The sequence below is a fragment of the Mastomys coucha genome, unplaced genomic scaffold (genome assembly GCF_008632895.1).
Source record: "Mastomys coucha isolate ucsf_1 unplaced genomic scaffold, UCSF_Mcou_1 pScaffold20, whole genome shotgun sequence".
NCBI classification, from domain to species: domain Eukaryota; kingdom Metazoa; phylum Chordata; class Mammalia; order Rodentia; family Muridae; genus Mastomys; species Mastomys coucha.
Genome location: NW_022196903.1, coordinates 23,776,173 through 23,799,068, shown reverse-complemented (window position 1 = coordinate 23,799,068; position 22,896 = coordinate 23,776,173). Strand labels below are relative to the sequence as shown.

The 22,896-nt window shown below is 47.5% G+C and overlaps 2 protein-coding genes across 2 annotated transcripts in view; one reads left to right on the top strand and one right to left on the bottom strand.

Annotated features, from left to right (window-relative positions):
- Snd1 (staphylococcal nuclease and tudor domain containing 1) overlaps positions 1 to 22,896 on the bottom strand; it is a 404,121-nt gene that overhangs the window by 38,856 nt on the left and 342,369 nt on the right. The gene's annotated exons all lie outside the window — the stretch shown is intronic.
- Lrrc4 (leucine rich repeat containing 4) lies at positions 18,082 to 22,604 on the top strand. Its single transcript, XM_031381337.1, has 2 exons — positions 18,082 to 18,798; positions 18,972 to 22,604. Exon 2 carries the CDS (start codon positions 19,072 to 19,074, stop codon positions 21,034 to 21,036), a length of 1,965 nt encoding a protein of 654 aa, XP_031237197.1. The 5' UTR covers positions 18,082 to 18,798; positions 18,972 to 19,071; the 3' UTR covers positions 21,037 to 22,604.

Here is a 22,896-nt window from a genome sequence, read left to right as displayed (position 1 = left end):
CCCCCGCGTGTCCCCTGTCTTTAGAAGGGTATTCAAATAAAACTTTCTACATGGGAAAAAGAGAAGGAAGAACCAGATAAAGTGTTTCAGGCCTCTTCCTTTTAACCCCTCTCCTGCACCCCACCCCATCACTGTAGGAGTCATCCTGTGGTCCCCAAGGTTATGGGATGGAGAATCCCACAAGGTCCATGCTTCTTGGTTCAGAAAGCAGTATTACCTGGGACATGCCTCCTTGAAATGCTCACCCACCTCCTCTGGTTCCGCTAGATTTTCTTGTGATGACGAAGACAGCCAAGAATCCTCCCCATCTCACTGCCCTAAGTCCCACCGTGGATGGACCTTACCACTCCATCCCTCCCTGAGCAGGGGGCTCTCTGGCACACTTCCTATTGTACCCTGACTCTGTAAACATCCCTGTTTTATGGGTGGACGTGACCTTAAAGAAGTGAGGTGCCTGAGGTCTGAGATTGTAAAGCTAGTAAGGATTTGACAGGCCTAGAATTCAAAGATAAATGAATATCTGACCCTGCACCTGCAGTGCTGGATTGCCACATGATGAATGGTTGTGTTACCCCTAGACTTAAAGCTCCTCAGTCCTTCCCACAGGAGGGGTTGGGTAGGTAAGTGGGCTATAACCATGGTGGTGGGCAGGGCGGAGAACTATGCCAACTACATATGGGCAGTGAGAACAGAGAAGAAAGATGGAGCTTTTGGCTTTGTGTCTTATTGACACTGGGAAAGCAAACTTGTTTTCACCGGGAAGGCTGAAGCATTTAGGCAAGAGGATGCTGGGGAGGAGGTCCAGCGGGGCCTTGGTACTTATCACAAAAGTGGAAGATGTGCTGGGGGACTTGACAGGGTGACATGTCAATTATGGAACCCTGTACAAACTGAAATGTGCAATGGGTAAAAAGGGAAAGAAAAATTCTTCAGACTGAAGTGGTCTTTGTTTTTTTCCTATAAGGGCAGTTAAGACAAAGGGAAATGGGAAAGAATAGGGAGTAGACTTTGAAGGTCTTGGCCACATGTGCACGTCACCCACCACATATATCTGTAGTTGCCTGTAAAGATGCTTTAAAAGGCTCTGTGATGGTTTGAATATTCCCCAAAGCTTCTGCTCTTCGGTAGGCAGGAAGACCATGAACAGAGCCATGTGAGCAGCTGTGAGGAGCTACAAAGCAGAGGGCATTCGCTCTAGCTGAGAGTGTGCTGTGCTGTACCAGCAGGGCAGAGAAGGCACACAAGGGAGTAAGGACTATTTGGAGAACTGATGGTCTAGCAGCAGGGAGGATACATGTACAACTCACCTCATTTGAGAATGTGATGTTACACCTCCCCTAGAGGCTTTTCTGCTCCACTATCTCTCCCAAATAAAAGACTGTTCTGGGCAATACTCTCCTGGCTACGTGGCTAGCCAAGTCTCTGTGACCACTCTTAAAGGGAGGAACATGCTCTTCCTCTTCTCCTGTTCCCAAGGCTGGTGCCAAATAAGCTGTGAGTTTCCCCAGTTTATCCCACTCTTTCCAATCACAGCTAATTGAACTACTTAGCTTAAAGACAGTAACATTTGCCGTTGTGAACCATTAAGGAATGTTTCTCAAGTGAAATGTTATATGTGAGGCCTGCTCTAGGATGGCAGCATGCACATACACACAAATGTGCTCACCAACACACACACACACACACACACACACACACACACACACACACACACACACACGGTCACCAACACCCCACCCCCTACCCCCCACCCTCCTGAAAGCTCCAGAAGAAGTTTTGTAGAAGTGCAGTCAGTGTCAGCCAGCCTTTCTGTACTAGGGCACCGAATTAAAACCACCACAACTTAACAGGGCCTAGATTTACAACTGTGGTGTCACTCCCTCCCTACAATGCTTTTCATCTCTGAGGTCAGAAAAGAGTGCAGAGAAGGAATGAGGAAAAGACTGTGGATTTCACATGGCAATCAAAAGTTTTTAGGGCAGGAGGAGACAGCAGAAAAGGGGGAAGAGGAAACCCCTCCCCACTCTATACTCTAGCTGCTTCCACAAGTAAGCAGGAATATACCAGGAGGGTATGGCACACAGGGCCAGAAAGAACACCCCCTCCTGCAGTATCTACATACAGCCCTAAAAGGTCCTGGAGGAAGAGCTAGGGGATCAGGAGAAGATAGCAAAGGGAGGAGCAGCCACAAGAAAGAAGGGAAAAGTGGGAAGGTGGAAGGATGACTTGAATGCTTTGGCAGAAAGACAAGACTGTGCCTTCCCCCAAGAGTGCCACCATACAGTGAGTGGAAACAGCTCCAGGCTTTGCCACTGCTTTTGCCATGCCTCATCTCTGGCTAGGGCATTCATCACTAGCTTCCTTCTTGCTCTCAAGGGCCCTGATCTAATCCTGGCCCCTGCACCATAAAGTTGCATGATCAGTGCCAACCCAGCCAGTGCTGTTTTCTGTAGGGCTAGGGCAATGGGTGCCCTTTGGGCTCTCATACCTTTCGGCATTCAGGACTGTACCACAAAGGGCCCCCCTTGAGTCCCATCTAGTAAGTGCAACCCTGTCAAGTAGCCAGTGGTTGCTGGATCACAGCTGGCTTGGGTTAACGGGAGCTGGTAGGAGGGAGAATGGGATGCTTGACTTTGAAAGGGGGACCGTGTGTGAGGGAAGCAGAGAGAGGAAAGGCATGCTGTGGGTCAGAGGTGAGGATGTGCCAAGTCTGCTCCAAACCAAACTCTGGAGCAAGTAACTGAAACATGTTTTCGTGAGCAAGGAGAAGATAAAAAAAAAAATCATTAAAAATGATTCATGTGCATAAAAGATAAGTCATAGTGATCTCCTTGGTGGGTGGGTGTAGGGTTACTAATGGCTAAGACAGGGAGCCGATCATAAACCTACCTTTGCCCACACACTGAATTATTTTAGGCAGGTCAACGACAGGGCACTAAATAGAGAACCGCAAACTGAGTTATTCCATTTTCAATTATCTCTCAGCTCTGATTATATTAAGGAGCAAGTCCCAGTGTGCGGCTAATCTGTCTTTAGCATCTCCTTGACCAAAGAGGGGCAGAGCCTTGAGGGCAAATGGGATTGCCAGAATTCAGTAATATGCTTCTTTATTCTATACACTCTATTTGCTTTTTAAAAAAGGCTTTCTTGTGAGTTTTCCATTTAAGGAAATAAAAATTATTTTAGAAAGACTGGAGTGATTTTAAATGGGAATAATAAGGAATGAACAGGTGGTGGCAGAGAGAAGACCATGCCAGTGCAATTTAGGCTACCTGATTCTGCTAGGCAACTCATCCACACTGTTCCTTCCTTCTACCTTCCCCTCTCATGTGGATTCAGGAAATACTGACTGGTTTCAGTTCTGTGCTGTGGCCCTTTCACAGACTAGGGTTCTAGCATACACAGGAAAGTTAAATATGCACAATGCACAGGAAACTGATTTTACTGACATATGGTTTATGAAAATGTTTTCTAAAAACACACCCAAATCCAGACATAAAAGTACATTTCCTGGTAAGTACATTTACCAGTAAACTAAGTAACAAGATTTTACAACATCCAAATCCCACTGTAATTTTTCAAAAAATTTCCTTTATTTTTATTTTATGTATATGGATGTTTTTACCTGAATGTATGTCTGTGTACTACATGCATGCCTGGTGCCTGCAGAGGCCAGAAGAAGTTACTGGATTCCCCTGGGACTGTAGTTACAACTGTTTGGGAGTAACTATGAGGATGTTGGAAATTGAACCCTGATTCTCTCTGGAAGAGCAGCCAGTGCTCTTAACCACTGAGCCATCTCTCCAGCCCCTTCCTAAGCCACCATAATTTCAAAGGAGTGACAAAGGTCATAGCTGCACTGGTTTTACTATGATTTGTTGCTTACATTCATATTCAAATGAAAAGCTAGGTTTTACTTATGGTTAATAAAAATAAAGATGCATTTTTCCTATGTAAATCCATTGAAGCTATAAACCCCAGCCTCAGTCATCATTGGGTGGGACAGGAGAGTTCCCTTTCTGATCCCACATATCAGTTTTGGGCATGTCATCCCGGTCTGAATGAGTAGGTGTAAATGGAGTCAGGTGAGAGGCTTTTAGGGAATGGTTTTGTAATGATTTAAAAAATAGGAATCTATAGTTTTCCCTGCCTTTGGAGAGTAGTGTATAAGCATGAGATGCCTGGAGTTATGGCAACTGTCCTGCAGCCAGGAAAGATACCTATAAATCTGATTAGGGTCACATTTCTATTAAACTAGCCCATGCTAGAGCTGCTGTACTTTTGATACCAATTTTATACACAACATGATAATCCTCACTATTAAATCTTACTTGGATAAAACAGCTTAGTGTGACCCATGAATTTTAAGCACAGTTACGTATGACCCTGAAACAAAGCGAAATCACTGGTCCCCCTAACAGGAACAGCAGGAGTTGTTGTACCCCAAACTCACCTTTGTCCTTCTTACCAGTCTCCAGCTCTGCATTGTAGAGTGGAGGGTCTGTCTAATGAGAACTGACAAGGTGTATGACAGGACGGTTGATGACATACATGGGAAGAAAGAGCTGGTCCTCAGACCTCCACTCCTCCATTCCAGGGGCAGCTGCTGAGGATGGGGGAGGCAGAGGGAGGGGAGAGGAAGAGGAAGGGAGGGACAGCTTCAAATAGTTCTGAAGTCGTGTGGCCTTCGGCAAGGTTTCAGATTCTTAACTGGTTCTGATCCAAATATCTAGGCAGGCACCATTCCAGTTCTTAAGAGAGCCTTTTTGTTTGTTTTTCCCCAGCAGCCTATATCTACCCCTATTTCCTCTCTATCTGTGTGCAAATTTCTCAATTCGTAGCTATGAATCAGACAGAAAGCTTGGAGAAGACATCAGACAGACCTTATAATCTCTGCTAATCCTGTAATCGGGAGCTAAACCCAGGACACAAATGGATTTGCAAAATAAGGATTTCAGAAACTCAAATGGCATTAGGAGGCCTCCAAGACAAATGCACGTGACAACCAAATGAGATCTATCAATACAGAGATATAGTCCACACTAAGCACCTGGAAACCGTAATGGAGCAGATGCATGGCAGAGGCTGGCAGACTCTAGAGTTGTCAGCAAAGCCATCTCCTCTTTCAAGAAGTCTTTTCTGTTTTGTATGTATTTCTAAATGGCTCTCAAAGGACACACAACAATTGTATATATTTATTGATATATGCACATATTGCATAATGATCAAATCAGGGTAACAAGCATATCTATCACTTTACAGTTTGATTGTTTCTTCTACTCTGAAGTTGGAAATGTGAGGGCTGAGGTGGCTGAGTGGGCAAAACATGTGCCGGCCAAGTCTGACAGCCTGAATTCTATCATGGAATACACATGAAGGTAGAAGGAGAAAACTGACTCTTCAAGTGGCTCTCTGATCTCTCCACACATTCCCCATGGCATGCATGCCAAACGCAGACACAGACACATACACATACACACACACACACACACACACACACACACACAGAGTTAACAAAGAAAAATGCAATTTATTATTGTGAATTACTGTCACTCTCCCATGCAACAGAACCCTAGGACTTATCTGACCCATTGACCAACATATGTCTATTGTTCCCACCCCAACAAGGCCCCTTTGGAATATTGTCTTCAATTGTTTGGGAATGGAAGAGTACGGATAAAAGGGACAGGAGAAGAGAAGGGGAGGAAAGCTCTTTGTAAAATGCAAAAACAATGAGTGGTTTCAGCAAGGTGAAGACAAGGAGGGAGTTTAGAATCGTGCTGCTCAGGACCCATGCAGAAAACTGCAGAGAAAAGCTTTCAAGGCACTGGATTCAGATTTGCCACCCACCTGACCTAGTATGGGGCAATTGCCTCTGGAAGTGGTAGGCTGGCTTACTCCACAAAGTGTGCATCTTTAGGAGCCTTCCCCTGTGTAGGTGGGCCTGAGTACATTTTGTGTGTGTACGAATTGGGGTGGGGGGTGGTGCTTCTCCAAGCTGCAAAGCTACCTGACCACATTGGGCAGAGACACTGTAACACATAAATCTTAAATGCCAGTGGCCATACTTGGGATAGAGTCTGGACCAGACATTTGCTTCAGGCAAAAGGGAAAATTTCCTTGGGTTTTCTCCTCTAAGTATCTGGATATGAAAGTAACATTACAAGGAATGGCCCTGACCAGGGTGACATCTTTGTTCCTTTTTTTGGGAGAAGACATACCCAGGAGAGAGAAGCACAAGGCAGTGCAGGGAGCCCAACTCTGCTAGCCTTCTGTTACAAGGTAGCCTATGTCAGGCTGTAGTCTTTCCCTCCACACAACACCCCTCTTTGGTGGCTTCAAGAATAAAATAAGGGCATTTAGTCTGATAAGGAAGGGGAAAAAAAAAAACCCAAATTTGTCTGATGTCACCATCCTATTCAATGGCCACTCTGCTAACAGCACGTCACTGCTTCTGTGGGCTGTGAGTTACTTTTATTCTCCAGAATGTGGATTGTGTATATAGGTGCTCTTGTATGCAGGTCCACGTGAAAACCCAAGGGTGACATTAGCTGTCTCCCTCGACTGTTCTCCTCCATCTACACTGAGACAAGGTCTATCACTGCCCTGAAGCTCACCAACTTTGCCACTCTGGCTACCCAGAACGTTCAGGGGATTTCCATGTTGAGATAGAGACAGCTCACCATTCCTACCCAGGTATTATGTGATTTCTGGGGATTCAAACTTGGGTCCTCATGATTGCATAGCAATCACTTTCTTCACTGAATCACCCATCTCTCCAGCTCACTCATTTTTAGCTTGCATTTCTGTCACTAGGTGGACATCGGGGTCTTTGATCAACATAGAGTAATTAAGGTCAATGAGATATATGGAGGTACCAAAAAACTGTGAAAGGTGAAGCCTGTATGAAAAAAAAAAGAAAACCACCAGTAATCTGAAATCGAGGTTCAGGGTCAGCTGGTGTCAGCTTGGAGGTGGGCCACTTTTTGTGGCTGTCTCAGGAAGCCAACCACTCCCACCTGCCCTCACTTGTCAGTCCACTGGTCTTCTAGGCTCACATGTGAGTGTGAGACCTTAGAAAATTCTTCAACACCTATTTAATACTTTTCCTTCCTAGAAAACAGTACTTAATGAGAATGGTCTTCTTCACCTGAAGCAAGTGAGTCAAGCTTATGTGTTTAGAAACACCATTAATAACAAAGAACATCTGAGAGGAGACAGTGTCAGGTGGGGACAGTAACCAACTCCTTAAGAGGCATTAAGCATGGGGTTGGGTAGTCACTAGTGCCTGTGCCTGGCTGTGCTTGGCTCCTATCAGCACCAGGATGCTTCTTGGTATTAGTTTGATGGAGTCTTACTCTGCAGCTGTCAGCTATGCAGGCACAAAGGGTCTTATTTCTTTCCTTTCTCAGGCATGGGACAACAGGCAGCTTTAGATGATTAGGAAATCAAATGGCTCAGGTCCTGCTGGAAGAAAGTGATGGACTGGTAAAGAAGGAAGCTCATGTGTAGTGTGGTTCCATGCCCCCAGGGGCTCTAGGGATCCCACCAGAGAGAGAAGTGAGAGTGTCCCTACTTTGCTGATGGTTGGTCTGTTCACATTCACCTCCTTTCTTTACTTCCTGCCCCTTATCTATGCATAGACACAGCCCTGAATAGATCCCACTGACTGGCACTTGGAGGCAGACTGCCAGAGCCGGGGCAGGAAGGACAGAGCTCAAGTTGCTCTATGTGTCTGGGATCCCAAGATGGTCTCTTTTTGGGGAGGGATCCCCAAGTACTCTGTGCCAGCGCCAAAGCACCACCAAATTGCTTGGCCAGAGAGGACACTGGCGGGGGAGGGAGCGAGCCCTGTCCAGTTCGCATGCTGCTCATTTGCACAAAGAGCCCTTTCAGAGTTATTGGCTGGCAGGGTTCCTCCTGGGCTTTTTTCAGTGCTTGTGCACAGAATACCAATCAAGCAGTCTCACTGGGCTGCCACACAAACTAGCCACAGTTACCAAGAAAGAGACACAGAAATGCCGGATCCTCTAGCCAGGCTCCAAGGGGGGTAGCCATACACCCTCAATTGGGTGGGGCTTCACTGCACTCACTAGAAGCAGAACCTCCTCAGTCTGGTGTCCTTAACAGAAAAAAGTTAAATGGTCCAAGACAAAAGGCTTCTAAGTGCTTCTTACTCATAGCACTTTTGGCTGGTAGTGACGCAAAATTTGAAAGATGAGGATTTATGGTGGGGTGTATGAAGGTATTCTATAGTGGAACAGAGTAAATTTTAAAAGACTCATGCTTGCCTTAATTAAAAAGAAATAAACCTACCTATTGGCTCCAGTCAATTACAGATATTGTGATGAGAGGCAGTAAATAGGAGAAAATGCACATGTGAACAGCCCAGCTAAGCAGCTGACCAGGGACTTTCCAACCTCTGTAAACACGAGTGAGGATCTAAGGACCCTAGTTCCTCACTTCAAGTCTACCAGCAGTCACATCCTCTACAATAAAGGTAAGCTTCACTAAGCACCTGTAGGTAAAAGCTGCATCTGAAAACATGGACCAAAGCGGTCTGAATGCTGAGTAAATCCAACTACCCAAAAAGGGATAAGTAAAAGGACAGAGCACCCAGGAACCTGGTGCCAGCCAACCTACCCATAGCTCATTTGATGACTCAGGGGAAGCCAGTGGTAAGGCTGGTTCTGGCATCCCCAGGGCTGCACTCCCCTCTACCTCTGAGCATTAGTACTCCTCCTCAGGCTAAGGTAGGATGCAGAGGGGGTGGTCACTTCAGAGACTGAGAGATCACTCTAGCCACATGCTATGTTGTCCTTTGATTCTCCCTCACCCCCTGAAGACCCTAGGATGGGCCAATGAATGCATGGTGGAAGAAGCCAAGTTGCTAAGTCAGTACAGAAATGACAAATGGAAGTTATACCATTCGGAACTAGGGGGATCCTAGCCATAGCTAAGGCTGACAGTGTGGGACTGAAAACAATTGATGGATAAAGCAGCTTGATGGCCAGAAATGATGATCTATCTACAAAAAAAGCAAACAAATCAAGGACATTGGCAGAGAGGAGGTAGTAGCAACATGGTGCTGCTCTATAAACTGACAGGGTAAGAATGGCTTAGAGGCTGTGGAAGAGTAGCAAGAAACTACCCAAGAGGACCCAGCAGGCCAAGCTCAAGACACTAAAAACACAGACATTCCAAATTTGATCATACCTCTTAAAATTAGCCCAAAATCGTAGCGAGTGAATGTAGACAGTATACTCCCACTTACTCACACATTCTAAATACTGAATTCTAGTAAGGGTGCCTAGAATATTCCTGGGAGAGTGGTCTTAAGCCTAGTGACTTTGTTTTCCTTAAAAACACCTGTGGTAGAGGAACAAGTTGAAGCACCTTCTCCTTAGGCAAAAGGAAAAAAAAAAAAAAAAAAAAAAAAAAAAAAAAAAAAAAAAAAAAGTCAAAGGCAACAACACAGAAAGGACCCAGGGGACCTGGGCTCCCAGGCAGACTTGATTCTCACTTGTGTGGTACCTTCTCTAGGGTGTTTTAAGTTAAATCAAGAGTTTGTTGATGGAGCTGTTTGTTCTGTTGTTATGAAAAGTTTAGAGACTGACAGCTATTAGAGAAGGGACAGGAGCAGACAGAAGCTAGGCCTCCTCTTCACCCAGCCCCAACTGTGCTTAAGCTCAGGAGCTCAGTGGGGTATTTATAGCTGCTTTTAAATTTACCCAACTCACCATAGAGAGAGGTAATGGGGCGCCCTTTACTGCTGCTAGTGGTGATTGTCCTAACATTCTTTAATTAGCAAAAAGCGTTGGCACAGCCACTTTCAAAGCATTTGATCTCACTGTCCTGGTGTTCTCTATTTCAGGCTCAACAGTCCTCACACCCTTAGCAGAAAATGCACTTTAGCAAAATTGAAAATGACAGGCACATGCAGATGTGACTGCAGGTAAGTCTGTACACCTGTGTCCACACTTCAACTCACTCCTCAAGCTCACAACCACCAGAAACCTGCACGCCTTTATGTTGCCCCATAAAACTGCCTCTCAGGAGTCTATCAGCAGGAGTTAGGAAAGTCAAAAGTGAGAACTGGAGAGATCTTGAGAAAAAACAAAACCAACAAATTGTCAACTACCTTTTCAGAGACTATAATGGAGCAGAGTTAGGACTAATGGTGTCTATGGAACGAGGGGTCCAAGCTCTTCTCCTCAGAGGCCTAAGAACAGTTTTACTACTAAGAAGGAAAACTGAGGAGGAAGGAAGGAAGAGCTGATTTTGTGCTTCCATGGGGGAATGCAATGAACACATAAGCAAATACACAAACATGGTCATCTCTGGAAATGATACAGAGCAAATAAGCGAAAGCTGGCGAATGTGATTACAACCGCTAGGAAGTTACTCTGAGTCTCTGTTGGGAGACCTGCTCCAGAAGATAGCCTAAGGATGCGGGAAAGAGCAATCTCTGTGGAAGATGGAGCAAAATCCCAAGGGAGAGAATCAATTTAAGAATATTTCCGAGTATGATGACCAGTGTAACTGTCATGCTAGAAGTATGAAGGGGTTTGATAAATGTCAGGGCTGAGGTTGAAGGAAAGGGATAAAGGCTGAGGAACTGTGGTAGGCATTTCAGTTGCTATTCAATTTATGATGAAAATGGAACATTTTAGGTAAATCAATAACATAATCTGATGTAAAGCCACCAAGATCACTTTAGTTGCTATGGAGAATAGATTACAAACAGTACAGGTTTCTACTAATCTAACAGAGATTACTTTAGCAGTTCTGAATATAATATGTTCTGGGGCCATGTGAGATGTTGACAAGTTAGTAAGCTAATATTAACTGCTGGGTATGGTGGCCCCTGCCAGACAGGCAGGCAGATTTTTTTTTTTTCGTGTTCGAGGCCAGCCTGATCTACATAGTAGTGTGTTCTAGGGCAGCCAGAGCTATAGAGTGAGATCATGTCTCAGAATTATATTAATAGCTAGAAATAGAAAAACCACTTCATGAATGAAGAATTAGAAGTTCTAAATTAGGAGCAATGCCAAGAGTAAGTGATCCCAAATAATAAAAAGATAACAGAAAGAGAATCCACTCAAAAACTGACTAGACAATAGATTTGTTTTTCTATAGTAGCTTCCATTCTAAAAACAATAACTGCACCAGGCAGAGGTGGCACATGCCTTTAATCCCAACATTCCAGAGGCAGGGGCACATGGGTCTAGAGAATTCCAGGACAGCCAGATCTGTGCAGAGAAGCTCTGCTTCAAAAAGAAATCAATCAATCAACCAACCAATCAATATAAAACAAACAAAAGCAATATATACTATTATTACTGTTTGCTGAGACCAGTTATGAATTCCAATATTTGCTTGTAGCCCAATAAGATAAAAGAAGTTACCTACTTTACGCATGAAGAATCTGAGACTTAAAGATTTACAAGTGTGTAGTACATAGGAAGCCTATCTGAGATTTAGGCTCAAGTTTGTCTGATTCCAGAGATTCCTCATAGCTACCACTGTGCTCTAATGCCTGCTAGCATGTACATGTATACACTGCACGTAATAGTGTAGAATGTAGTTAGGGTACATGAGTGGCTTCAACAGATACATCACATGCCCATCTGTGAAGCAATTAATTGTAGGTGTGGATGACCTAGTTTGCACTGATTATCCTGGTGGGCTCTAATCCAACCAGAAGTGTCCCTCTAAATTACAGACAGGAAAGGGGACAGACTGACAAGACAAGGGCTGCCTCCAGAAGTCAGGTCACTCAAGATTCTCCAAGGAGCAAAGCCTTGCTAGACTATGAGCTTTGAGCTTCTAAATCTCCAAGAGAATTTGCTGGCTGAAGTCATTGACTATTATGCGGAAATGTTTTTATGGCAGCCACAGAAATTAAGTCACTCATTACTTCTGTAACCATAACAAAACTTCTTAAACCTACCTATAAACTGGTGAACCTAATGGTTTCTAGCTCGGAACTGTATGTGTTTACAGCCTAAGTACTATCGATACCCAGAAAATGTTACTAAAGTTATTTTTCTATATACAGGTGAATAAAGAAAGTAAACCATTAGGCCTAGATGGACCAGTGTACCTGCAAAGGGGGGAGGGGTATTCACAGGCATTCTGCTGGAACTCTTTGTTTGCTGGCCCTTATGTGTGACTGTGGCAAAAATGGCATCCCAAACTTATTTTCTCCAGAAAGGAAGAGACAGCTAGCAGGCAGGAGGCCTGTCTTTTCACCCCAGTCCAAAGACACCACCAGCCCTGGTGAATCTAGTCTTAGTAGAGAAAGAGGCCTTTGTATTCTGTATAGCTCCATGTAACTTTCCTCTCTCCCTTTCTTTTTCTCAAGACGGGTCTCATATATCCCAGGCTGGCTTCAGAGTTGCTATGTAGGATGACTGTGAACTTTTAAATGCTGGGGTTATAGGTGTGTTCTACCATGGCCAGTTAATGCAGTACTTTTCCTTATGCTAGGTAGGACTGAGCTATATCATAAGCCCAGCTCTTTGTAGTGGTTATCAGCTGGCTTGTCATATTTCAGATGAAGTTTTTTTTTTTCTTTTCTTTTCGAGACAGGGTTTCTCTGTGTAGCCCTGGCTGTCCTGGAACTCACTCTGTAGACCAGGCTTGCCTCCAACTCAGAAATCCGCCTGCCTCTGCCTCCCAGGTGCTGGGATTAAAGGTGTGTGCCACCACTGCCCAGCTCAGATGAAGTTTTAGAAAATTGTTCTTGCTAGGCTCTATGGAGTGCCTCAACCCTGCCACCTTCAATACTGGGGACAGAACCCAAGGCACTGGGAATGCCATGCTGGAGATCTACCACAAAGCTATAGTATAGTCCTAGCCTACTTTGACTTCTTCCTTCTCCTCATTTTTTAAAAAAAGATTTATTTATTTTATGTATGTGAGTACACTGTCTTCAGACACCTCAGAAGAGGGCCATTACAGATGGTTGTGAGCCACCATGTGGTTGCTGGGATTTGAACTCAGGACCTCTGGAAGAGCAGTCAGTGCTCTTAACCACTGAGCCATCTCTCCAGCCCGACTTCCTCCTTCTTTAGTTTAAAAACTTTCTTTACAAGAGCAGAGATTTTAGAGAAAACAATGTTCAGAGCATCTGTGTTGCCCTGAGCCATACACTCAAGGAAGAAATGCGCTCTACTTTATGATGGTGGGCAGTGACAGCACGGCCTCACTAGGGGGTCAGCGGCAACAGGGAGCTTCCTCAAGGATGAACAGAGCACGGCCAGAGATTCCAGAGAAGAAGCATTTGCATGAGCAGAAGTGAATGAGCAACACTAGAGTCAATGTGTTCACTCACCGCCAGGAGTACTCCTATGTGGAACATTTCTTACATTTTTTTTTATCATTACAAATTCACCAACTAATATCTTTCCTTGTCTCTTTGGAGAGCAATTTTCATATTATTTTTCCTTCTTTATTTCTGTCTCTGAAATCTCTTCCTTTTCTTGCCCTTATGCTGATTCTGTTCTTGTTGGACCTCCCAGAAGGGATCCAGAAGTATATTAGAAGCAAGATGGTACCCTGCTATTGCTGGCAAACCCCACGAGGCGTTATGGACATCTAGTGGTTGCTTAGGATAATGCCTCAGGGACAGACATTCACAAAGTAGGGAGTGGGCTAGCCTGACAGACCTGGGTCCCTCTACATGAACAATTCTTTGACCCAAGAACATCAGAGACCCAAGTCACATGGAATGGCATATTAGCACTATCAAAACTCCACCTTTATCCCAAAGCAGCAGAAAATAACATGTCTGCTCACAAAGAATACAGGGCAAGGATTGGATAATATCTTCAAGCCCAGAGTTTAAAGGCCAATTAGTCACATATCAGCATATTGATAGAAGGAACTCAGAGGGACAGACTTTGCTATTAACTAGTCATGTGACTTTAGGGAAGTTACCATGCCTTTTTGAGTTTCCTTAACATCAGTAAAGCAAGAGGCCAAGTTTATATGATCTCGCTCTTAAGGATTCTTTAAAAATGAACATTCTGTGATCTATGTCCCTTTTAGTGACCAGCTCTATTCCAGTCCCATGGATGTTTACACTAAACTGAAGGGAGCATTCTCTCCTCATCTCCATGGCCTATTTCCAAGGCTAGGCTACAATCCCAAAGGATCAGCCTTCTTCCCAAAGCTGCCTGTCTGAAAAGGAGGGAAAATCATGGACTGTGAGAAGTAAAATGAAATTGTCTAGTCCACTTCCTTGATTTTATAAATCAAGGCATACTTCATTATGCATCATATCTAATCAGAAAAACCAAGCAGAACTCAGGCATCCCAACTTCAATACAAGGCCCATTCTTCAAAACTGAGCTGCTCACCTAGGCTTTGCCGAGCCTCTTGAATACACTTCAGGATTCTTTTAACACTGCCTATGTGAAATTGCCCATGTTCTCAGCCCAGTATAGTGTTCCTTCTTATTTAAGTGTGAATTGCCTTCTCTTATTTCTTAGTGGTACCACTACAGATCCAGGCACCAGCCAGAACCATTAGTTTCGAGGGGCAAAATACCACAGGGAACTCAGTTTATCAAGAGTAGAGGTTGTAGGACTGCTTCAGGTCAGGAGGACTGTAAACTGCAGGTATGGGAGCCTCTTCTTTAGTCTATCTGTAGGTTCCGGGAATTTCTGTGGCCTAGCTGGCCCATAAAGGGTAAAGCAGTTCCATGTAGCACTCCACTGAATTTGGGAACATTCGCTTTCATCAGCATCGGCCGCATTTACTACGAGATAATCTTGTTCCTATGGAGTGATTTAATCTAAATCAGCCCACCCTCCCATCTACCTTCACAATTCGGGGGCAGCAGGTGAACAGATGGGACCCCAGTTTGCCTACACAGGCAGGAAACCAGTTCAGGTAGAGCCCCTCTTCTACCCAAGGAAGGAGAGGCACCATATGCTAGTGTGCCACCCATTCCCTAGTGATACCCCCGCACCCCCCAACATCCCCGATAACACAATGCTTTCCCTGCTAAGTTGCAGCTGGGTCAAGGACAGAAGCTTTCCCCACAGATTCCTGGTGTACCAGGCTCACATTTCCTGGGTAAACAAGAGAGTGGTATTCTTCTTACACATGGGCTTTAATGAGGAATTCAAAGGATTGGAGACACATGGCTGGAATTCCAGACGTTCAAAGGTTGAGGCTAGAGGATCCTAATGAGTTCAAGACCAGTCTAGGCTTTAAAACAAAACCCTGTCTCCAAGGGAAAAGCCACTACAGAGTCAAATGGAATTTATCCTTAGCAGGAGGGTACGACTTACCTCAGTTTCTCATTTCTCCTCTTGTTCTCTCATCACAAGTGATACAAGTTTATAGGACTTACTTTCTTAGTCCTTTCTCTCACGCTCTTTCTGATTTCTCATCTACCCTTCACTGAATGTTCAGTCTCTCCTCAACCTTGCCTCCACCACTGGCCTGTGCAGTAGATACAGTGGATATTCTGTTAGGGATGAAATCACTGGTCTCATGAATTGAAGACTGACTTGAAAAGCTGACTGTCACTATCTGGCAGCAGGACTGCAAGCAAATTATTGCTGGCTGGAGCTAAGTGCCTTCACCTGGAAAATGGAGACAACAGGGGGCAGTCACTTCATGAGAGCAGTCACAGGTAAGTTCTTAGTATGGTGGGCATATAAATACCCTAACAGGGATCAGCGAGTGGAGGGTAAAATCTGACTGCATTGCCCTGTAAGAATATTCTGGGGAGCCCGGCAGTGGTGGCGGTGGCGCTCGCCTTTAATCCCAGCGCTTGGGAAGCAGAGGCAGGTGGATTTCTGAGTTCGAGGCCAGCCTGGTCTACAGAGTGAGTTCCAGGACAGCCAGGGATACACAGAGAAACCCTGTCTCAAAAAATACAAAAAGAACAACAAAAGAATACTCTGAGGAATCATGTTCACACCCAAGTGCCCTGATACCAATCTGTGTGAAGCCTGTCAGGGCTCAAATCCTGGTGCTACAACTTATTATACGTATGACTCTAGTCAAACACTTTATTCTACCCGTTCATAAAATGAATCATAAAGAAAAGGGTCAAAAATATCATGTTGATATTTCTCCTTCACAGCACATGTAAACTTCAAGGTCTTGGCGAAGGACAGGAATACTAAGTTGCGGACACTGGAACTTTCTAGGACTTGAAGAAGGTTTAGGTTTTGAAGCAGCAGATCATAATCAGATTATGGCTGTGGTAGAGTTCAGGAAATTGGAAAATCCTGGGCTTCCTCATCCTTAAGTAACAGCCCACCTGGGAACAACGGGGCTAAACAAACACACTTGTTAGATAACAGGTGGTAAGGAGGCAGTAAGGGATGAGCTGGATGGATGAGCTGGATGGATACCCCGTGCCATATTCAACTGGACTCACAGCACAGTGCTAATCTACAGATTGTTTCACCCTCACATGGCTGAGAAAAGAGGTTCTTTTACGGAGGAAATGAGTTGGCAAATGCTGACCTATGCTTTTACAAAAGCCTGTCCAAGCAGGGGCCAGAACTCCCCTTCCAGCAAGCTGCTAAGGGACTCCCAGAGAGAGGCTGGTGCACCTCAAGGGGCAGAAGGCATAAATCACCTTACTGGTCCCTGCATTACAGGGGAGGGAAAGGGGGCAACAGGGAGACAAGGCTGCAAGGCAGATCCATGAATGAACCATGGGTTGCACCATGAGTTCTGGGAGCCCACCTCAATCCTCCCCAGGTTGTCATTCCCCCAACTCCTTGAATTTGGTCTTTCTTTCCACTGTTTCCCGCCCCCACAGCCCTCATTAAGAAAACTATCATTTAAAGCCCTAGTTACTGTGGGAGAGGGGAGGGGGCAAGAAAGTGTGCGAGGGAGGGGACTGGAAGAACAGGCACAGTCTAGGGGTCTTCTGACTCAACGCAGCCCCTGTGTCTACTCGGCTGTCTGCCCCTAGGTCCCCACCATCCTGCAGATCCAAACTCTGGCCGCGCAACCAGGTACCCCGTCAGCATTTAGCAGGGGTGCGGATGACGCGGGCGCTCGCAGGAGGCCGGCCAACTGCTGCAGCCCCACTGAGGGCCGCCGCACCCCGGCCCCTGAGCCCAGCAGTACACGGCTAGAGGGTGCTGGGTTGCCCGGGTGGGGGCCGCGCAGTCTCCGCTGCAGCCCCGCACCGCTCCAGCCTATCAGCGGCCAACCAGCCACTCGCTCCGACCTGACCAAAATAGCTGCGAACGCCTGCGACTAGCGCGCAGCCCCTCACTTGACGCTCACTCCGACTCGCTCGCTCGCTTGCCCGCTTGGGCCGCTCGGATCGTCTAGAGGGGGCGGGGAGGAAGCTGCCGGGGAGGGGGAGGGGGGTGGGGGAAAAGAAGGAAGGAAGGAGGGAAGGAAGGAAGGAAGGAAGAAGCGAGGAAGGCAGGCAGCCCTCCACGACTCGGGGCTGCGCGGCGCGGGCTGGCGCGCGCTGGAAGGCGCGGCGTTAACCCCTTGAGGGCAGGCGGTAGAGGGAGAGCGGTGTTAATACATAAGAGCACTGCATCACGCTAATCTTCTCCCTAGAACAGTATGCGTCAGCAGTACATTCACGTTCTGACTGAAGGACAAAAGGATGAGAGAGCAGTCTGCGAGGCTGCCGCCTGCAACACCGCGAGCCCGGCGCGAGGAGGAGACGGTGGGCGCCGAGCGCAGGGGCCCCGCAGCTGCCACCGCCGCCGCCGCCGCTAGCCAGCGGGGACCATGTTCACCGGCTTCGGAGCGTTTCCCGCAGCCGCTACCCCCACTGCTCACGCCGCCGTCGCCAGCGCTCTGGCCGCTGCAGCAGCCCGCTGGCAGCTCCGCTGCTGAAGGCTTCGGGAGCCCCAGCGGCAAACTCGCACTCTCCGCACAAAGCCCGGGTCGGCGGCGCGCGGGGAGCCCAGCAGTGGCGGGCGGCGGCGGGCGCTTGCGCGCTGCCGGGGGCTGCGGCCGCCGCCGCCGCCGGACCCGCGCCCGCCCCCGGACTCCCTGAAGGGGCCTGCGGTGCGGGCGCGACCGCGGGCGCTGCGCGCTCCTCCGTTCGCGGACGGGGTCCCAACACCACGTCCGCGCCGCTGCCCCTCTGGGGCTGGACGGATTACCGCTCCTCGCGCCAGCAGACGGCGGGACTGGAGAACTGAGCCCAGTTTTTGTCTTTTTAACCCTTCCGAGAAGAGACGAAGAGAAAAGGGGGTGTGTGCCTAGGGAGGGCGAAGGCGCAGCGAACACCTCTTAACTCTCGCAGCCCCGCGAGCTCACGACTGCAATCAGCTGCCGCCAGCTCCGGGCGGCCGACGCCGGGAAAGCAGAGTGGAGAGCAGCGCAGCAACCAGCGAGCGCGGCCTGGGCGGCTTCGGGAGCGCCCCCGCACCCCCATCCCCCGCGGCGGCCCAGGGAGAGGGCTGGGGGCCCCGGAGACACACTTTGGCGATGAAGCGCCTTCTCCCGCGGCTGGAGCAAGCTGGTGCCAGGGTCCAAGGACAAAGCAGGGAAGCGCTGGTGGCGCCGCTTCTCGGGCTCTCGGGGGGGCATGCACCTGCATAGCCCGCCGGGCCTTGGCTCTCCCTGGCGCGCCTCAACTCCGCGGCTTCGCCGGCTCCGGATTTACTAGAAGCCATTTTGTCTCCCCCACCCCTCCCTTCCCCTCCCCTCTGCCCTCCCTGCCCCCACTACTTCCCCCTTTGTTAATTAAAACTAAAGTCAGAATGGGAACGATGAGCCCAGCTCTCGTGGAGAAAGCTTAAGGACACAGCGCTAATTCTTTCCTGCTTTCCTTCCGAGGTAGGTGAGAGCGAATTGGGTGGGGATGGTTGCAACGTGGGAGAGAGTCTTAGCTTTCTATGGGCTGGCCTTGAGGGTGGGCTGGTAGATGAGGGGCTGCTCTGTAGTTTCGCAGGGCTTTTCTAGGCCGATCTGCTTGCCTCTAATCGCCCCCTCCCCACCTCCTTCTCCAGATGGAAAGAGGAGCTCCTAGCTCACTTAAGCCGGGGTAAGGCTGGTTCTCTTTTCCAAGCCAAAATCCCAGGCGATGGTGAATTATGAACGTGCCACACCATGAAGCTCTTGTGGCAGGTAACTGTGCACCACACCTGGAATGCCGTCCTGCTTCCCGTCGTCTACCTCACGGCGCAAGTGTGGATTCTGTGTGCAGCCATCGCTGCTGCCGCTTCAGCCGGGCCCCAAAACTGCCCCTCCGTCTGTTCCTGCAGTAACCAGTTCAGCAAGGTGGTGTGCACCCGCCGGGGACTCTCTGAGGTCCCGCAGGGTATTCCTTCCAACACCCGGTATCTCAACCTCATGGAAAACAACATCCAGATGATTCAGGCCGACACCTTCAGGCACCTCCATCACCTGGAGGTCCTGCAGCTGGGCAGGAACTCCATCAGGCAGATAGAGGTGGGGGCCTTCAATGGCCTCGCCAGTCTTAACACTCTGGAACTGTTTGACAACTGGCTGACGGTCATCCCCAGTGGGGCCTTTGAGTACCTGTCCAAACTGCGGGAGCTCTGGCTTCGAAACAACCCCATTGAGAGCATCCCCTCTTATGCCTTCAACCGGGTGCCCTCCCTCATGCGTCTGGACTTGGGGGAACTCAAGAAGCTGGAGTACATCTCTGAGGGGGCTTTTGAGGGGCTGTTCAACCTCAAGTACCTGAACTTGGGCATGTGCAACATTAAGGATATGCCCAATCTTACACCGCTGGTGGGGCTCGAGGAGCTTGAGATGTCTGGGAACCACTTTCCTGAGATCAGGCCTGGGTCCTTCCATGGCTTAAGCTCCCTCAAAAAACTGTGGGTGATGAACTCACAGGTCAGCCTGATTGAGCGGAATGCTTTTGACGGATTGGCTTCCCTTGTGGAACTCAACTTAGCCCACAATAACCTCTCATCTTTGCCCCATGACCTCTTCACTCCCCTGAGATACCTAGTGGAGTTGCACCTACACCACAATCCTTGGAACTGTGATTGTGATATTCTGTGGCTGGCTTGGTGGCTTCGGGAGTATATACCTACCAATTCCACCTGCTGTGGCCGCTGTCATGCTCCCATGCACATGCGAGGCCGCTACCTGGTAGAGGTGGACCAGGCCGCCTTTCAGTGCTCTGCCCCCTTCATCATGGATGCACCCCGGGACCTCAATATATCTGAGGATCGGATGGCAGAACTGAAGTGTCGGACTCCCCCTATGTCCTCTGTGAAGTGGTTGCTGCCCAATGGGACAGTGCTCAGCCACGCCTCCCGACACCCACGGATCTCTGTTCTCAATGATGGCACCTTGAACTTTTCTCGTGTGCTGCTCATAGACACTGGAGTATACACATGCATGGTGACCAATGTGGCGGGCAACTCCAATGCCTCGGCCTACCTCAATGTGAGCTCGGCCGAGCTCAACACCCCCAACTTCAGCTTCTTCACCACTGTGACAGTGGAGACCACAGAGATATCACCTGAGGACATAACGCGGAAGTACAAGCCTGTTCCCACCACATCCACTGGTTACCAGCCGGCATATACCACCTCTACCACGGTGCTCATTCAGACCACCCGTGTGCCCAAGCAGGTGCCAGTACCCTCGACAGATACTACTGACAAGATGCAGACCAGCCTGGATGAAGTCATGAAGACCACCAAGATCATCATTGGCTGCTTTGTGGCAGTGACTCTCCTAGCTGCTGCCATGTTGATTGTCTTCTATAAACTTCGCAAGCGGCATCAGCAGCGGAGTACAGTCACAGCTGCCAGGACAGTAGAGATCATCCAGGTGGATGAAGACATCCCAGCAGCAGCAGCAGCGTCTGCAGCAGCAACAGCAGCTCCATCCGGTGTATCAGGTGAGGGGGCAGTAGTGTTGCCCACAATTCATGACCATATTAACTACAACACCTACAAACCAGCACATGGGGCCCACTGGACAGAAAACAGCCTGGGGAACTCTCTGCACCCCACTGTCACCACTATCTCTGAACCTTATATAATTCAGACCCATACTAAGGACAAGGTACAGGAAACTCAAATATGACTCCCCCTCCCTCAAAAACTTATAAAATGCAATAGAATGCACAAAAAAGAGCAACTTTTGTACAGAGTGGGGAGAGACTTTTTCTTGTATATGCTTATATATTAAATCTATGGGCTGGTTAAAAAAGATTATATTAAAATTTAAAAACAAAAAAATCAAAACAAAACTATTTTCTAACTTGTAAGTTCTATTTAAAGGGGGAGGGAAGGGAACCTTGGCAATGTTGTGGGTAGGAGCCTCAAGTCAACTGCTGAAAGGTGGAAACTGCTAAGACAAAACAAACTAAAACTACCGACACCCCTAAAGTGGCAGGGTGTGGGCTGCTGGGGCAGGAAGGTCAGCCTGCAGCTGTCAGTTTTTAGAAGATGCTTCACAGGATCTAGGAATACTATTTCTATAGACATCTTTCTTAGGCTGGGAGCTGTCTTTACAGATCTATCTTACTAAAAAAAAATAATTTAAAAAAGCATCACAAATTTGCACTGTGCCAAAAGGTTGAGAGGTGATATTTTTTTTCCCCTTTCAGAGAGACAATGGGGAAGATAGATCTGTAAATATATTTTAAGTAGGAAAACTACCAAAATTCCAACGAATCCTTCCAGGGGTTGCTTCTTTGTACATGTGCACAAGTCCTCTGGGTTTGTGCCTTCAGACTGGCATGTGTCTCCCCTGACAGTGCTTCAGGACGGCTTGAAAGGAAGAGAGCTGGCGTAGCTCTCAGTCAAATGCTTTCACATTGCACCAGATTCCTGCAGTTGGGCATAACCCACTCTGCAAGGCATGTGTCTATTCAGGGTTTCCCGGGAAGAGGCGGCCTGAAGGGGGTGCGGCACTGGGAAGAGGGAAGCAGAGCAGCAGAGGGGATGATTCACAGGAGGCCATAAATCAGCATTGTGCCGTGTCCACCTGTTGTTCCGGGTATCTGACAAATGATTGTAGACAATGATGACATTTTATGATTTTTCAAAAAAGATCTTGCTTGTTTTAAGGTGGAAAAGGAGGATAGGCTGGGAAGGGGGGGGACTTGGGGGAGTGGAAGCTTTTCTCATGCCTAGGATTTGGTGACTATTCTAAATGCTGATTCATTAGGGATTATTGCAGCTGGTGCCAACTAGTTGTGGTGATAGAGTGGGGGCAGAACATGAGTAGAGGGGGAAAGGAGAGCTAAAAAGGGCACAGGCTCAATTTAAAGAAGCCTTTGCCAACCAGGATATTACAACAAAACTGACAAGGGGAACACACAAATGAGTTCGGCATGGAGTTCTGTTGAATGGGCACCATGGAGGGAAGCTTCCCTCCCCTAGGCCTACCTCCAGTAGTTACAAGCAGGGGGCAAGATCTGTTATTCTGGTCCATTTAATGATGTAACTTTCAGTTATTATTTTAGCTTTAAGAGAAAATAAAGGGTTCAGATTTGAAAGTGGGTGGTTCGGGTGGGGGATGCCAACAAAAGAACACTGATTGTAATGTGAGAAAAGTGTATTTTTGTATTTTAATAAATATTGTTCAATTTTTAATTCAATGTCCCCAAAGGGTTAAATTGAATAAGATTCTGAACCTATACAGTCTTATAAGCATTGACCGAGTCATTTATATTTAAATGAAGGAGGTGGGGGGGAGGGAAGAGGCACGATGTGGGGAGGGAGACAATGTTAATTTTAAGTGTGGGAAAATGCTAAAAGCTGTCAACCTTCTTTAGTTTAAATAAATGCACCCCAACTCCAGTGCATCTTCCACAAGCTAAGTGTGTTAGTCCCTGGCTTTGTTGGGGATATAACCAAATTCCCCATGCCCTGGAAAAAGCAGGGGAAATGGGTCAGCCTCAGCTCCTGGGACCTGGCCAGAAGTGAACCGCCACCT